Source organism: Oncorhynchus nerka, linkage group LG24, assembly GCF_034236695.1.
Source record: "Oncorhynchus nerka isolate Pitt River linkage group LG24, Oner_Uvic_2.0, whole genome shotgun sequence".
NCBI classification, from domain to species: domain Eukaryota; kingdom Metazoa; phylum Chordata; class Actinopteri; order Salmoniformes; family Salmonidae; genus Oncorhynchus; species Oncorhynchus nerka.
The window spans coordinates 61,444,883-61,462,303 of record NC_088419.1 but is presented as its reverse complement, the minus strand read 5'-3'; the positions used below and the strand labels follow the sequence as shown (position 1 = coordinate 61,462,303).

Genomic DNA, 17,421 nt, shown 5'->3' with positions numbered 1-17,421 from the left:
ATGTCCCCATTCATTTAACCCTTTGTTACTTGCCCCCCAAAAAAGTCCATTATTAACGCCCTTAGAGACACACTAGAGGAATACATGCGCACCCTTCCAGAATATTTCTCACAGCAGATTGTGGGAGTTCAGACATCACACATCTGTATCTATATGTGCATGTCTGTCATCATAACACTTGTTGGCTGTAGTGGTATATCGGCACATTTATGGGCTACTGGTGATATTTAAATTGATAATAGACTAGTAATAAATGCTCCTAATTCCTACAGATTGCACGCAAAATGTAACTGCAGATTTAAACCTATGGCACCAATGCGTAAACTACCATGTATGCTCATAATCGTTTCAGAAAGTGCGCTTGTAGGCCTCTCAAAGACTAAACGGTGCAAACTGGGCCTACACATAAAGATTGAACTTTGATCTCGGGTCAACAATGATGACTTAGATAAATGCAAAAATACAAGTTAAAAACGTAGGCGCACACATTCTATATTTCCTAAGGCGATTTTAGGCTTTGAGTATACATATGTGTGCAGGCATATTGCCAATAAAACGTTCCAATAAACAAGTTAAAGAAAGTATTTTTAAATTCACAAACATTTATTATTCTTGTCATTACAACAAAAAATGACCTATGAACATTAAGTGTCTCTGTCTATACACATAACATACGTTTCACATATTAATTTCAATGAAATAGACAGGAACTAAAGCACAACAGTTTAACAGGATGTGAGGTAATGCGCTTTACACCAAAACCACATATCTGTCCACTGACAACATGAAATAATATCCATACAAAGTCACCACAACACCGCTTTTAAGGGAACGAGGGGCAGTGGGAAAGGTTAGATTTGTATTTAATAACCCTCCTTGTCTCAATGTGCTTTCTAACAATTAAAACCTGAGTTTGCGGTCTCGGTATTAACAGTGCTTTATCTCTTATCTCACAACGCACAATATATATATGTATGTATACATATGTATGTATATGTATATATACACACACATATATATAACAATACAAATCATAATAAAATCTCTATTATAGTTAAGAAACAATGAAATATTCCCCACAGAGTGAGATACGTAACATTTAACTTGTGTTAAAATAGCTGGATCTTTGCTCAGATAGTTGAGGGCCTGGGCCAACGTAGGACAACGAATACACTTCATTTTGTCTTAGAATTTGCTATCTGACCATCATGCTTCTTCCATTTATTGTATCCTATACATATTTACAATCCATAAATATACATTTAACTTTCCTCTCTCCGATCAGAAAGGGGGGTAGAGCAACACTCTTATTTCTCAAAGAACGTTTATCCTACCTTCACATAAGACGACAGAACCATAACGGGTAGGATTTCTGCGAGTTTTGTTTTTGCTGCCAGTTTAGAAATGACAAATGTTAAGATTTGCAGTTTTGCTGGAGAATGTCTGTGAACCAGGCTGAAGCATGGTTTCCTGCGAGAGGTTCAAGTGGTTCGAAGCTGAGGTGAGTGCAGGGTTCAACATGGCCAGGATCTGAGCCTGACTGTGACTGTGGCTGCCCGACTGTGCGCTGTACGGGGAGGCCACGGAGTTAGCTGCACCGATTATATTGTCTATCGAGAAAGAAGGCCGAATTGGCGTGTTAGTGTCCGTCTTGAGAGGCGCCAGGCCGGGCAAGGTAGGGCTTAGTTGAGGGTAGAATGGCTTTCGTAAATCAGCCCCTAATAGAGAGGGCAGGGGATGTGGCGTGGGGAATATTGAGGCTGGCGAGGGGAGTCCACAAGGTGTATTATGGAAAGGGAAAGCGCCTGCTGTGAGGTGAGGATGATAGGGGTTATGAGCATGGAAGTTCTGCAGTTGGAGTCCATAGTTGTACCCATAAGGGCCGTATCCGAACCCGGGCAGGAACCCCCCGGCGTCCCTGAGGATTTCGTTGGCTTGGTGCCTCTTGAAGCGCTTCCTCCTGCGTAAAAAACTCCCGTTGTCGAACATGTCGGCGGACTCTGGGTCGAGGGTCCAGTAGTTGCCTTTTCCGGGGTTGCCAGGTTCACGTGGAATTTTGACAAAGCAGTCATTGAGAGAAAGATTGTGACGAATGGAGTTTTGCCAAGCAGGGAATTTCTCCCGATAGTACGGGAACCTGTTGCTGATGAACTCGCAGATCTCGCTGAGAGTGAGGCGTTTCTTGGGACTCTGGAGGATAGACATGGTTATCAGGGCTATGTAGGAGTACGGGGGCTTGACTAGAGCGTTCTTACCAGGCTTATCTCCTATCATGGCCCCTGAATCTCCACCAACTCCAACCTGGTCAGCCGGACACTCTGAGCTGCTGAGGCCGGGAGAGGAACCCCTCTCCCCCGCGTTCTGAGACAAATTATCGTCCGAGTCATTGTCTAGGAAATCGCGATGAAGGTATTTCCCATCCTTGCCAACGGAAATGTCTCCCCCAACCACATCTATGTCCACATCATCAGACAAAGCAGAGTTGTCGGACATATCCGTCCCTAGAGTCATCCTTGGAGAGACTGGTTCTCTTCCTCCCTCTCGTTCCGTACTGAGTTTTTTCAGCTCCCACGCTGGGTGTACTCAGCCCGTGCGTATAGCACTCTCCAGCTCCTCGGAGGACCAGTTAACTCCTGTTTAATTCGACGAGCTGCATAGAAACATTAGTGGAATATAGAAGAGAGCAAGACGACGCTTGTAACCAGGTGTAACGCCACTCCAACCAGTTGGTATGGGGGCTATGGTTCGTTTCACCGAGGAAGAAACTCTTCTGACTTCAAGCGCAGGAAAACAAAACGTGAATGGAAAAGTCATAAATCAGTAAGGCTATTTACTTGAGGTTCACTACAAGCTGTCTTTATTCATTAATAGGTACATTAATCATTAATTAAGTATTTCTTTCTTGCATGCGTTTGTATTTTAGGTCGTTAATTTACTGTTGTATATCTGTATGAATATCTTTACGCACAGGCACGGAGTAAGTATCCTGCGTGAGCTTCATACTATTCCTCTTCATAGCGCTCAAAAGCTATTTATTCAGCCATCTATATCACGTGGTTAACGTGTCACCGTTACCAGGAAATGAAGGATAGGGCAAAGGGAAGAGAAGACGGACAAGGTGAGGAGTGGTGAGTGCGCTACCTTACACATTATCTTGGGTTAACGATACTCCACTGCACGTACATCTTCTAAATATGGAATATCATCAAAAGTATTGGTTTTATGTTGATGGAATGCATGTTATATAAAAACAGTATGGACGTTTACACAGTGTCAGTAGTGTTGAAACCTCATAGTGGTCAATTCTTAAGAATCTGAGTAAGTTGATTGGCTAAACAATACATAAGTCCAGAACCAGTAGAATATAATTTGCATATTTATGGTTATGGCTTTCAAGTCGAAAACAAGTTAGTTTAATTGTTTGTTAGTCGGTGGATTATTTTAGTTCTCACTTGAATCTGATGTATTCATCAATTTCCGAATCTGATGTGTAACATATCCTATATATTTTGTTTTGCAATTTGCAATTATGCACACTCTTGTACCCTTCTAAACAAACAAAAGACAATGCTATAGATGCAATTAAATATCCACAATCGCTTAAACCAAGGCTTACGATTTAAAAGTACTTAAATAATTGTTTATTATCATTACAGTTAATTAAATAAGTGGTTATTCAGTTATTTAATGATATACGTTTGGGTCAAATATTGTCCCATGTTATTATAAGCCTGTACCATGATGGCCACATATACTATTAACCAGTAATAATGCACAGTCATTGCAATATAATTATAAACGTTATTGACTGTAAATAAAACACTATTGAAACCCCAACTCGAACCCAGTCAAATCAATACATATTTTTTAAACAATATAATTGTGTTGTTATTATTAATGATAGGATTGATATTATCATTATTATTATTGAGCCCATTGGGTTTAAACAAACGTATGACTTGTTACTTCTGTAAACAAAATGTTATCGAAAGGGAGATCTCCTCAGTTTCACTTATGGCTATATACAGTATGTATACATATACTGATTATTTAACTGAAACATGGGGCTGATATACTAATTCACAAGCGAAATTGACCGGTAAATATTATTTAAATCCACATGCAAGTGTGACTATTGAAAGCAGTGTTTTTCAGAAATGAGACTATGGGATGCATTTTCCAATGAAAGAATCCTCTTTGAATTATAAAACAATATATGACTCCTGTTTAATAATATTTATCATAATTATACGAATAATAGTATAATTATCATAATAATAAACTATGTTTACTAATACATTTTATGATGTATTTTCAGAGGAGAAAGGCAGCACAAGCTATGGAATCCATTTCCACCATTCATTCCTCGATCACTTCTCACGGGTTTTATGTGTTACTTGTCAAGAAGTCATAACAATAATATCCATCTACATTTTCTACATAATTCACATATAGACAAACACAAACGTATGCGTCTGCAACCTGCTCCAATTGGTCTTTGTCAGAGTATGCTCTGGGCAGAACAGATGACATGCCATGCACGCCTAATGTGTAAGGTCTATGTGTTCCATGACAGGAGGGGAGCAGCGCTTGTGTTGCAGTTCATTGTGTTGCAGAAACATGGTGTTATTGTAATGCATACATCAGAACCTGATCCATCTCTGTACAGGACTATCAGCTAACTGTATAACAGGGCCCTGCACGTTACAAGCACAGACTTATCTTGCCCAAAACACCACATAAACTGTATTGGAAATGTTTGGGTGGGTTAAAATGGCTTTCGTTCATCTATATAATATTCAAATCGATATTTCAATGAGCCTTTCACGATTTCCCCGATACAGACCCAAATGTCATTCGAAATAAATAATGAAATTCATTTGACTTATATTTTAGGCTATCCCTATCTACAAAAGATAGCACATCAATGATAAACAAAGTTATATTTCATTCAGGCCAAGTCAATTTGCTATAGGCCCACATTTTTTAATTTGTTGATGACTCATGACTCAAGTTCAGTTTTTACTGAGGTGGAGAGCAGGTGAAGGTAGCCTAACCGTGGGGAAGTTAAAGTTTTCAGAGTCGACCGTGAGATCCTCTCAATTGTAATTTATCTAAACACACTCACAGCTAGTCCGTCACAGAACCCCTACCCATCCCGAATCCTCCACCGCCCTGGGCAGGTCGACCCTCCAGCTGGCAGCGGCTGCCTTGCTCACATCGTTGAGCTCAGCCGAGGACCCAGACAGCTGCTTGGGAGGAATGCCAAATCTTACTTCATACTTGTTCACTCATGAAGCTATCTCGCCATTTTAGGCTTGAGTTTATTTGGCGATAAATAACATTATGTATAGGCTGATTCTACAGGTACCTGACCAAATAAAGGAAACACCAACATAAAGCGTCTTAATAGGACGCTTGGCCACCACGAGCCGCCAGAATAGCCTTAATGCGCCTTAGCTTATCTTCTACAATTGTCTGGAACTCTTCAGAAGGGATGCGAGACCATGCTTCCACGAGAAATTCTATAATATGCTGTTTTGTTGATGGTGGTTGAAAACGCTGTCTTAGGCGCCGCTCCAGAATCTCCCACAAGTGGGTAACACACACCCTTCTTCTAACCATGGTAGCCAAAATAATAAGCAACAGGGCATTTTTTTATTTTATTTAACCTTTATTTAACTAGGCAAGTCAGTTAAGAACAAATTATTATTTACAATGACGGCCTAGTAACAGTGGGTTAACTGCCTTGTTCGGGGGCAGTATGACACATTTTTGCCCTGTCAGCTCGGGGATTTGATCTAGCAACATTTTGGTTACTGGCCCAAACACTAGGCTTCCTGCCGCCCCAAACCCAGGAACCAGAACTGTGTGCAAGCACCTGCTTTCAATATGCTGTACTTTGTATCCCTCATTTACTCAAGTATTTTCTTTATTTTGGTAGTTACCTGTAGACGCACATTTACAATTGATCATCACACTAACCAAGACTTGGATTTCGCAGTCTCGCGGGTCTGCATTTCCACCACAGGCCTACACTGACACTGAAAAAACGAACTACTTAGGAGCCAGTTCTTACTCTTGATATGTGTGCTCACCTGTTCGTTATTCTACATGCCACGACAAAAACCTGGATCAGACATGTATTGAGATAAAATACAGGGGATGGGCTACAGAGAAGTCTCTATTGTGGGCTAATCATGGAATAAACCTGAGTCTATTTAAAAAAAAACTTGTTTGTAGAATGGCTTTTGCAGGATATAAACCAACAGTTCTGTCTTGATTGCTTGGGACCATGGACAGTCAATTCAAAATAGTGTTTTGTGCAGCTTTTATAGTGGTGGACATGGTAGCCTAAACGATTTTTGTTTTTGCCTCAAAATATGTTATTTTCTTCAAGGGAGGAGAACAGATTTCACTTCCATCCATATTGGACTGTAGCCTGGAAACTTAACAAACAAAACATCCGAATGTTACATACCTCAACAATATCACATTGCTACAGACATTCCCTTTCATTTTTACTCTATGCTTTTCAGTTTGTGACTTTTTAGTATTACATGACCCCTAGTGGACAAATTGTAGAATAAGGTTCCAATTTCAAACCACAAATCACTACAAACGAACTTTTCATTAAGACCGCCAGGTGTCGCTCCATCTCCAGACTGAGGTAAAACTCCATAATCTCTAGGCGCTACATGGTGCAGAATTGACGGTGATATAGCCTCTGCAGAAGTCAGGGCATTCATACTTCTTGCACTTTGCGAAGCAGAGCATAGCTGTTGAGCAGAACGATTGTGAAGGAAGTTGTCAAATAAGTACGTTTGTGTTTATACAGGACCTCCCGCATTGTTTGGGTGGAGCACGGCGATGCAGCAAGGAGCTCAATTTGGCGTCTGCTTACCTTCCGAGGCTCCGCGAACGCGTCACACCATCCATATGGTGCCTCAGACCACATTTTCAGATATAGCATAAATTGTCTTTAAAAATAATAAATACCAATAATGCTTAGTATAGACTCGCCAGAAGTATGATTAGAACAGCACAGCACAGGTGTATGGATTCAATTTCATAGTCGTGCATAGGTAGGCCAATTTTCTCCTAAACTCAAATATGCCTATTAGCTACACTATAATTACAGAAGTATGTGGACACCCCTTCAAATTAGTGGATTCAGCTATTTAAACCACACCAGTTGCTGACAGGTGTATAAAGTTGAGCACACAGCCATGAAATCTCCATAGACAAACACTGGCAGTAGATTGGCCTTATTGAAGAGCTCAGTGACGTTCAATGTGGCACTGACATAGGATGCCACATTTCCAACAAGTTTGTTTGTCAAATTTCTGCCCTGCTAGAGCTGCACCAGTCAACTGTAAGTGCTGTTATTGTGAAGTGGAAACATCTAGGAGCAACAACGGCTTAGCTGCTAAGTGGTAGGCCACACAAACTCTCAGAGCGAGTGCTGAAACTTGTAAAAATTGTATGTCCTCAATTAAAACACTCATTACGAGTTCCAAACTGCCTCTTGAAGCAACGTCAGCACAATAACTCTTCATCTGCAGGTTCATGAAATGGGTTTCCATGGCCGTGCAGCCATGGAATGCATACAAGCCTAAGATCACCATGCCAAGCATCGGATGGAGTGGTGTAAAGCTCACAGCCATTGGACTCTGGAGCAGTAGAAACACGTTCTCTGGAGTGATAATTCACGCTTCACCATCTGGCAGTCCAAATCTGGGTTTGGGCGAATGACAGGAGAACACTACCTGCCCCAATGCATAGTGCCAACTGTAAAGTTTGGCGGAGGAGGAATAATGGTCTGGGGCTGTTTTTCATGGTTCAGGCTAGGACCCTTAGTTCCAGTGAAGGGAAATCTTAACGCTACAGCATACAATTAAAAACAAAGCATACAAAAAAACAACTTTGTGGCAACCATTTGGGAAAGGCCCTTTCCTGTTGAATGGAAGCAAGCTAGAGGGCATTTGTCAAGTATTCAGACCCCTTAACTTTTTCAACATTGTTACGTTACAGCTTTATTCTAAAATGGATGAAATAATTTTTCTCTCATCAATCTACACACAATACCCAATAATGACAAAGCAAAAACAGTTTTTTAGAAATGTTTGTAAATGTATTCTAAATTAAAAGCAGAATTATCACATTTACATAAGTATTCAGACCCTTTACTCAGTACTTTGTTGAAGCTCTTTTGGCAGCGATTACAGCCTCAAGCTACAAGCTTGGCACACCCGTATTTGGGGAGTTTCTCCCATCATTCTCTGCAGATCCTCTCAAGCTCTGTCAGGTTGGATGGGGAGCGTCGCTGCACAGCTATTTTCAGGTCTTTCCAGAGATGTCAAATCAAATCAAACTTTATTTGTCACATGCGCCGAATACAAAAGGTGTAGACCTTACCGTGAAATGCTTACTTACAAGCTCTTAACCAACAATGCAGTTCAAGAAAGAGTTAAGAAAATATTTACAAAATAAACTAAAGTAAAAAATAATAAATAGTAACACAATAAAATAACAATAACGAGGCTATATACAGGGGGCACCGGTACCAAGGCAATGCGGGGATACAGGTTAATTTAGGTAATTTGTACATGTACCTAGGTAGCTGATCTGGGAACCCATGCCAAATCTTTTCAGTTTTCTGAGGGGGAAAGAGGGTTGTCCTCTTCACAACTTTCTTGGTGTGACATTCAGAGACTTATCCCGAAGCCACTCCTGCGTTGTCTTGGCTGTGTGCTTAGGGTTGTTGTCCTGTTGGAAGGTGGTCCTTCATCCCAGTCTGAGGTCCTGAGCGCTCTGGAGGTTTTCATCAAGGATCTCTCTCTACTGTGCTCCGTTCATCTTTCCATCGATCCTGACTAGTCTCCCAGTCCCTGCCTCTGAAAAATATCCCCACGGCATGATGTTGCCACCATGATTCACCTTAGGGATGGTGCCAGGTTGCCTCCAGACGTGACGCTTGGCATTCAGGCCAATCTTGGTTTCATCAAAACAGAGAATCTTGTTTCTCAGGGTCTGAGAGTCTTTAGGTGCCTTTTGGCAAACTCCAAGCAGGCTGTGCCTTTTACTGAGGAGTGTTTTTCGTCTGGCCACTCTACCATAAAGACGCTTGGATTGCGTCCTACCTGACAGGTCGCTCCTACCAGGTGGCGTGGCGAGAATCTGTCTCCTCACCATGCGCTCTCACCACTGGCGTCCCCCAGGGCTCTGTTCTAGGCCCTCTCCTATTCTCGCTATACACCAAGTCACTTGGCTCTGTCATAACCTCACATGGTCTCTCCTATCATTGCTATGCAGACGACACACAATTAATCTTCTCCTTTCCCCCTTCTGATGACCAGGTGGCGAATCGCATCTCTGCATGTCTGGCAGACATATCAGTGTGGATGACGGATCACCACCTCAAGCTGAACCTCGGCAAGACGGAGCTGCTCTTCCTCCCGGGGAAGGACTGCCCGTTCCATGATCTCGCCATCACGGTTGACAACTCCATTGTGTCCTCCTCCCAGAGCGCTAAGAACCTTGGCGTGATCCTGGACAACACCCTGTCGTTCTCAACTAACATCAAGGCGGTGGCCCGTTCCTGTAGGTTCATGCTCTACAACATCCGCAGAGTATGACCCTGCCTCACACAGGAAGCGGCGCAGGTCCTAATCCAGGCACTTGTCATCTCCCGTCTGGATTACTGCAACTCGCTGTTGGCTGGGCTCCCTGCCTGTGCCATTAAACCCCTACAACTCATCCAGAACGCCGCAGCCCGTCTGGTGTTCAACCTTCCCAAGTTCTCTCACGTCACCCCGCTCCTCCGCTCTCTCCACTGGCTTCCAGTTGAAGCTCGCATCCGCTACAAGACCATGGTGCTTGCCTACGGAGCTGTGAGGGGAACGGCACCTCAGTACCTCCAGGCTCTGATCAGGCCCTACACCCAAACAAGGGCACTGCGTTCATCCACCTCTGGCCTGCTCGCCTCCCTACCACTGAGGAAGTACAGTTCCCACGCAGCCCAGTCAAAACTGTTCGCTGCTCTGGCCCCCCAATGGTGGAACAAACTCCCTCACGACGCCAGGACAGCGGAGTCAATCACCACCTTCCGGAGACACCTGAAACCCCACCTCTTTAAGGAATACCTAGGATAGGATCAAGTAATCCTTCTCACCCCCCTTAAAAGATTTAGATGCACTATTGTAAAGTGGCTGTTCCACTGGATGTCTTAAGGTGAACGCACCAATTTGTAAGTCGCTCTGGATAAGAGCGTCTGCTAAATGACTTAAATGTAAATGTAAATGAGTGCTGCATAGATGGTTGTCCTGGAAAGTTCTCCCATCTCCACAGAGGAACTGTAGAGCTCTGTCAGGGACCATCGGGTTCTTGGTCACCAGGCGGCCAGCTCTAGGAAGAGTGTTGGTGGTTCCAAACTTCTTCTATTTAAGAATAATGGAGGCCACTGTGTTTTTGGGAACCTTCAATGCTGCAGAGATTTTTTGGTACCCTTCCCCAAAACACAATCCTGTCTCGGAGCTCTACGGACAATTCCTTCACCTCATGGCTTGGTTTTTGCTCTGACATGCACTGTCAACTGTGGAACCTTATATAGACAGGTGTGTGCCTTGCAAAATCATGTCCATTCACTTGAATTTACCACAGGTGGACTCCAATCAAGTTGTAGAAACATCTAAAGGATGATCAATGGAAACAGGATGCACCTGAGCTCAATGTCGAGTCTTATAGCAAAGTGTCTGAATACTTATGTAAATAAGGTATTTCTGTTTTTAATTTTAATACATTTGCAATATCTATGAACCTGTTTTCGCTTTGACATTATTGTATTGTGTGTAGATTGATGAGGGAAAAAAAAACATATTTAATCAATTTTAGAATAAGTCTGTACCGTAATAAAATGTGGAAACAGTCAAGGGGTCTGAATACTTTCCTAAGACACGGTGTGTATATTTCTACGAAATTCTAAGGTTTGTATCATTCACAGCTAAAGTTAACAAATAACTCTAAATTCCTAATGCACTGTATATGTAGTCAATAGACTTCGCTATTTTACGCAAGCATGTAGACTCGAGGCGATAGTAAACAGTTCTGGCCCAATCCAATGTTCCGAATGTATATAGATATATTTTAATCTACAAAATCAGATAACAGCAACACACATGTGTTCTAAATATGTTTTAGGCCTTAATAAGACTAGACTAAGAAGTCCGTTTGCCCTACAATCTTCTTGATCAACTAGGTCAAGTCCAAAACCTGTGCATATATGGATATCCACGTGTGTACGTGGATTCATAATGATACAACCACAAATATGTATACTGTGACATTACTTCAAATAACTGTAACGCCAGTCGTTTCTGTGCTACTACCAACAATGCATATACATGATCTTACAAATCAGGCAAATTAAATACTGCATATATTCCCTAGAAGTTTGTAATAGAACACAAGGTTAAATTAGGAGACATTTGTTTAGGCCAATTCAACCCTATACATTTGACAATCTATTTCTGATTTGGTCATTTTTATTAGCAGGTGGGAAACGAATCATATCAACATAATTAGCGACTTTATAAATGAAGTTAATAACTTAGAGAGAGTCTGCGAAAATTCCCAAGCAGGCCAATCGTGAATAAATCAGTAAAGATTTTGTTCGCTTAATATAAATGTATAGGTATGTAATTAAACACTAATTTATGAGTATACGGCTTATGGGAATTGGATTTAAAGTCTAATGAACGATCAACTATTAATTTAAAGTAGGCATAATTCTTATCAGAGAGGCGAGTATCAACCATGTAGACGTATTCAGTTCAACAAATGCAAGCAACAAGACCGTGCTTATCAAAAACTGTATTTATTACACCAACCAAACACGGTAAATAACAATGTAGGCCTTTCAATATAATTCACAAAGAAATAAACTATTTACATTTCACAAAATAGAACAGTATACAGGTATATGGCTAATAATATTGTTTGAGAACTCTTATTTTTTTTACAGGTGACAATGACAAAAATGTAAGGTTCAGTAATTGGAATTGTTCTCGGACAAGGAAGTACAAGTAGATAGGCTACAGAACATCTAAAAACCCATCAATATTGATGTTATAAAACACATAAGATAAACGAACCAATAGCACTGAGATATGAACACAACTATAATGGAATGTCGATTTGCATTTCAAACAAAGATGAGGTTTCACACCTATTTCAAATGGAATGTAATTGAGGCTCTATCGTTGTTTGTCTCTATACAAATCCGTTTTTCACATATACCGATCTAATCCTGATGCAAAATTGGCTTGTCTCATGTAAGAGTTGTTGTAAGAGTTCATTGTGCTGGAGAGACCCAGTAGTTGCTCAGTGTGCTCCGCGCAAGACCCGGAGCGCACGGCGGGTAGAGACAGACGGTTCCCCGTGCAGTACACCTGAGAGCTACCTGGAGAGAAACTGGACTGCATCATGGAAGGTAGGTGTGGGGGGGATGCCGAGGAAGAGTAAGGATACCCGGGTGCCAGGTTTGATGACAGTCCCCCACCGCCTCTGCCCAGTGAATTCCCCGAGGGATTGACAGTCTGCATCTGGAAGCAGTTGGAGGGGTCAGTGCCAGTGAGGGAGCAGCTAGCAGACATGGTGCCCAAGTCTCCACCGCCTAACCCCAGCGGGTTGAGCTCTCCTCCCTGCATCACCGACTGCTGGCTGATGATGTTGTCGATGCTGAACATCCTTGGCTGTCCTTGACTGACCCCGGTAGGGGTCTGATAATGATGCAGCATCACCGGGTGGGGGGTCCCTGCCAGCTGCGAGCCGTAACCCGATCCTATTCCTGGGTACATGGTGTTGGGGTATGCCGGTCTGCCCATGGGGTTCGGGGTGAACGCACTAGAGCTCTGCATGTACCCAGGATAGGTGCTCACGTCCGTGCGCTTGAATCTTTTCCTCCTCCGCAGAAAACTCCCGTTGTCGAACATGTCTTCAGCAGCGGGGTCCAAAGTCCAATAGTTGCCCTTACCAGGCCTTCCAGGTTCCCGGGGAATCTTGACAAAGCAGTCGTTGAGGGTGAGGTTGTGTCGGATGGAGTTTTGCCACTTCTTTGAGTTCTCTCGATAAAAGGGAAAACGTTCCATAATGAATTTATAAATACCCCCAAGTGTGAGTTTTCTCTCGGGGGAGTTGGCGATGGCCATGGCAATGAGAGCGATGTAACTGTAGGGTGGTTTCCCTCTCTGAACGGGCCTCTTCCTACGTCTACTCCCAGTGGGCAGGTGCTCCTCGGTTTGGCCCAGAGTAGCTCCCTCCTCTCGATCCGCGTTCGGACTTGTTGCCCGTGGTTCAGACTTGATCAGAACCCCATCTTTGATCCGGGCCTGCAGCATCAGAGGCGATGGCGGTAAAGGGGAGTCCAGACTCACGTTAGGCGACATGACCAGCGGGCTGGCCAGCTCGGCTGGTGAGTCCTGTGACTCAGCCGTCATGTTACACATGCCCGAAAAGTAAGAGAAATTTTCAAGATTCATAAAAAAATATGTTTTATGTATGCTTGAAATGAAATAGCTTTTTTCAAATAGCAGCTGATAAAAATGCAGGCACCATGAAGTTAAAAGGGATGTATTGTTTTGCTCAGAGACAGTGTCTGCCTTTTGTGTCCCTCCCTATGTTAACTTTAGAGCCTGAATTTGAGTCCCTGTCGTCCTCGCCGTCAATGAGCTTTCTCTCTTGCCAGGTGAGTGGCGTGGACAGTTTTATAAACAGGGTTCGAGTGACAACACTGGCTACCCTATGACAATGTGTGTGTGCGTGGGGGTGGGGGGCTACAGGCCTCTGACAGATCATGATTTCCAGTAGGCCTATCTACGCTTCAAAATGATACGCGGTAAGTCGCACTGTAACTCTAGGAGTAATAACTTAATGATACTAGACCATTTTATTTCGAGAGTAGGATGAAGTTAGCCTCTTTTATAGAAAGGACCACATCCTAATTTTAAAATGATTGTGACCTATGTCAGTTATATTAAAACAGCTAAAACACATTTGTTTGACATAATGCATAATGTGAAGTTGGAATGCATAGGCTCCATCACATTCAGATATTCAGATCAAGAAGCCTATACTTACATGTTAGATACTACCAAACTGTTTCAATTACAGTATGAATGTAAAAAGTCAAAATGGTGTTAAATTGTTGGCACAAGCACAGTCAGTGTAAGTGCTCCAATCACAAGCACAGTCAGTGTAAGTGCTCCAATCACAAGTTAGTATGTGAGTGAAGGCCCAGGGAGCGCTCCCTCCCTGTCTGTTCTCTCCATGTGTCTGAGGCTCTGTGGGTTTGCTCTGGACTGCAGTGTATATCTAGGCCAGAAAAACACGGACAGAGCTACTCTATTGGATTCAAAACCCAACGCTCAATCCACCAATTGAAAAATAATAACAACCCATTAAAAACAAACAATTGAGCTGTGAAAGCTTTTTTGGGGGGAAAAAGTAAATATCCCTCCATTTCATTAGGAATTTTTGAGATTGATAATCAAACAATCCTCAGGGCAGAGAGGGAGGTGTTATGTTTCGGGACTTTGTAGTAACAACAGCATACTGCACAAAGTCACCCTATTGACAAGCTTGGATATCACATGATTCCACTCCTAAAGGGTTAGGTCAAATTGGGGGTGTTACATTAACAACCCAATCAAAGACACAGAAGACAATGTTCCAAGACAATTATTTTCATATCCATTTTCAACATACAATTAATCCTAATTTGCTTCAATAGCTTTATGACAAAATTATGAAAATGCATTTGATCTTTTCAGATGGAGGTCATACATAGAAACATATTCTGAAGATTTGTTTATCTGAGTGTGACTGAGTGTGAGTGTGAGTATGATAGAGAGAGCCAAAAAGAGAGGGGGGACAGTCAGAGCGTGTGTGATGGAGGGGCAGCGAGACACTGTGTTTAAGGCAAAGGTTACACCAACAGGGCTCATTCACAGGCTGATATTAAATAAATGGTGTAATGAATCAAACCAAAGTCATAAACCATAACCACCCCATTCTACACCCCTCCTTTCCCCACTAAGCCATCCCAACACAAAGTCCCCTGCATCCCCCCCAGCACCCACCCCACCCATAGCTCAGACGCACTAAGCCCAGCTAGCCACTCACAGCTAGTGGCTAACAGCTTCAGACAGGCGTGGGAGCGGGGGTGTATCCAAGCAGGATCTGGCCCCAGAGCTGCCAGGTCAGGCAGGACAAACAGGGGCTATGGCCAGGAAACAGCCACTCTGCCCTGGGGCCTAGAGCCTCACAGTAATCCCTGTACCCTCCCACCTCCCTGTGCACACACATACACATGCACGCACGTGCACACACACAGTCTGCCCCTTAACCCCTTAACCACCAACACATTGCACCAACACACTCCAGGCACTGAAGGAGCAACACATGTATGGTATGTGCAACATGCAAGTGTTATCTAAATTCAAATCTTCAATTGGTTATTAATTTAGAAAATGACAAATTAACATGAATATTGATAGTTCTGTTTAGAAACGTTTAAGATTCTGCATATAATTCATGTACAGCTAAAAATAATTCAAGGTGTCAGATATGTCCAACATGTCTGAATGCCATTTTCAACTCACACAGACTTCACGGCAACATTTAGAATGTTCACAGCTAGAAAGAGGATAAGAATCTCTCTTCTGTTTCTCTCTCTGGGTACGCGTTTAGCATCCCCACATCTGGCTCTCTTCCTCTCTTTGGGAGAAAATGAGGAAAAGAAGAGAGAGAAAGAGAGAGTTGCTGAGTTAATACTTGGAACCCATTCATTCGCGAAGCGGCTCCAGGGGTGGAGGGGGGAATGAAAGAGGGATAGGGAGAAAGAGAGAGAAACGCACTAGAGAGAACGCTACCCCTTTCCTTGCCCAAGCTCATCAAGTACGGGCCAGGGCTCCTGAAAACACAGGGATTACCAGAGTACTGGGGCTCTCCTGGGCCGGCTAGGCCCTGCTCGCTCCTGCACTGCACGCTACACTGCCCTGCTATAGCACCGCATATGGTTCTCACACACATACACACACACACACACACACACACACACACACACACACACACACACTCACACACACACAACACATCAACACACACACACACACACATTGTGGAGACCAGACACAGAAAGAACTGAATGTACAGAGTGAACACAGGGTCAGATAGTAAGTGAGATAAAGGACTTGTTCTGTTACTCAGCTTCAGTGCTACTGCCTCAGCTCCAAGTCCAACAGGCAAACATCTGGGTGATTTGGGGTCATAGTTAATATAAAAATTAAATAATTACTAACAAAGATTGTCAAGGCATCTCTATGAAACCTATAATGTATTAATATATACAGTGGGTATCATACGAATTCACCCCCTTCTATTTCTTCACATTTTGTTCCATTACAAATTGTGATTGAAATTAATTTCATTGATCTACACCAAATACTCTGTAATGTCAAAGTGGAAGAACAATTCAAACAATTCAAAATAATAAGAGATGACATGATTTTTGAATGCCTAACCCTTCCTCTGTCCCACATACATACAACATCTCCCTCAGAATTTCGGCATATAGCCTAGTGGTTAGAGTGTTGGGCTAGTAACCAAAAGGTTGCTGGATTGAATCCACGAGTTGACAAGGTAAAAATATGTCGTTCTGCTCCTGAGCAAGGCGGTTAACCCACTGTTCCCCAGGTGCCGTGGATGTTGATTATGGCAGCCCCCCGCGCCTCTCTGATTTAGGGTTAAATGCAGAAGACACATTTTTTGAAGGCATTCAGTTGTACAACTGATTAGGTATCCCCCTGTATGTTTGGGGCAAATCCAACACCCCATCGCTGAGTAACTGCCTCCTTATTTTCAAGCATGGGGGTGGCTGCATCATGGTATGGGTATGCTTGACATCGGCAATGACTGAGGAGTTTTTCAGGATAAAAGAAATGGGATGGAATTTGTGGCGCAGTGGTCTAGGGCACTGCATCGCAGTGCTAGCTGTGCCACCAGAGACTCTGGGTTCACGCCCAGGCTCTGTCACAGCCGGCCGAGAACCGGGGGTCCGTGGGGCGACGCACAATTGGCCTAGCGTCGTCCGGATTAGGGCCGATTTGGCCGGTAGGGATATCCTTGTCTCATCGCGCACTAGCGACTCCTGTGGCGGGCCGGGCACAGTGCACGCTAACCAGGTCGCACAGTGTTTCCTCCGACTAATTGGTGCGGCTGGCTTCCGGGTTGGATGCGCGCTGTGTTAAGAAGCAGTGCGGCTTGGTTGGGTTGTGTTTCGGGGGACGCATGGCTTTCGACCTTCGTCTCTCCCGAGCCCGTACGGGAGTTGTAGCGATGAGACAAGATAGTATCTACTAACAA

The 17,421-nt window shown here is 43.2% G+C and overlaps 2 protein-coding genes across 2 annotated transcripts; both read right to left on the bottom strand.

The window, feature by feature from the left end:
- Positions 1 to 590: 590 nt before the first annotated feature.
- Positions 591 to 2,992, bottom strand: foxd2 (forkhead box D2). Its single transcript, XM_029630805.2, has one exon. The coding sequence runs from the start codon at positions 2,509 to 2,511 to the stop codon at positions 1,399 to 1,401; it is 1,113 nt and encodes a 370-aa protein (XP_029486665.1). The 5' UTR covers positions 2,512 to 2,992; the 3' UTR covers positions 591 to 1,398.
- Positions 2,993 to 11,917: 8,925 nt separating this feature from the next.
- Positions 11,918 to 13,892, bottom strand: foxe3 (forkhead box E3). Its single transcript, XM_029630804.2, has one exon. The coding sequence runs from the start codon at positions 13,536 to 13,538 to the stop codon at positions 12,288 to 12,290; it is 1,251 nt and encodes a 416-aa protein (XP_029486664.1). The 5' UTR covers positions 13,539 to 13,892; the 3' UTR covers positions 11,918 to 12,287.
- Positions 13,893 to 17,421: the final 3,529 nt, after the last annotated feature.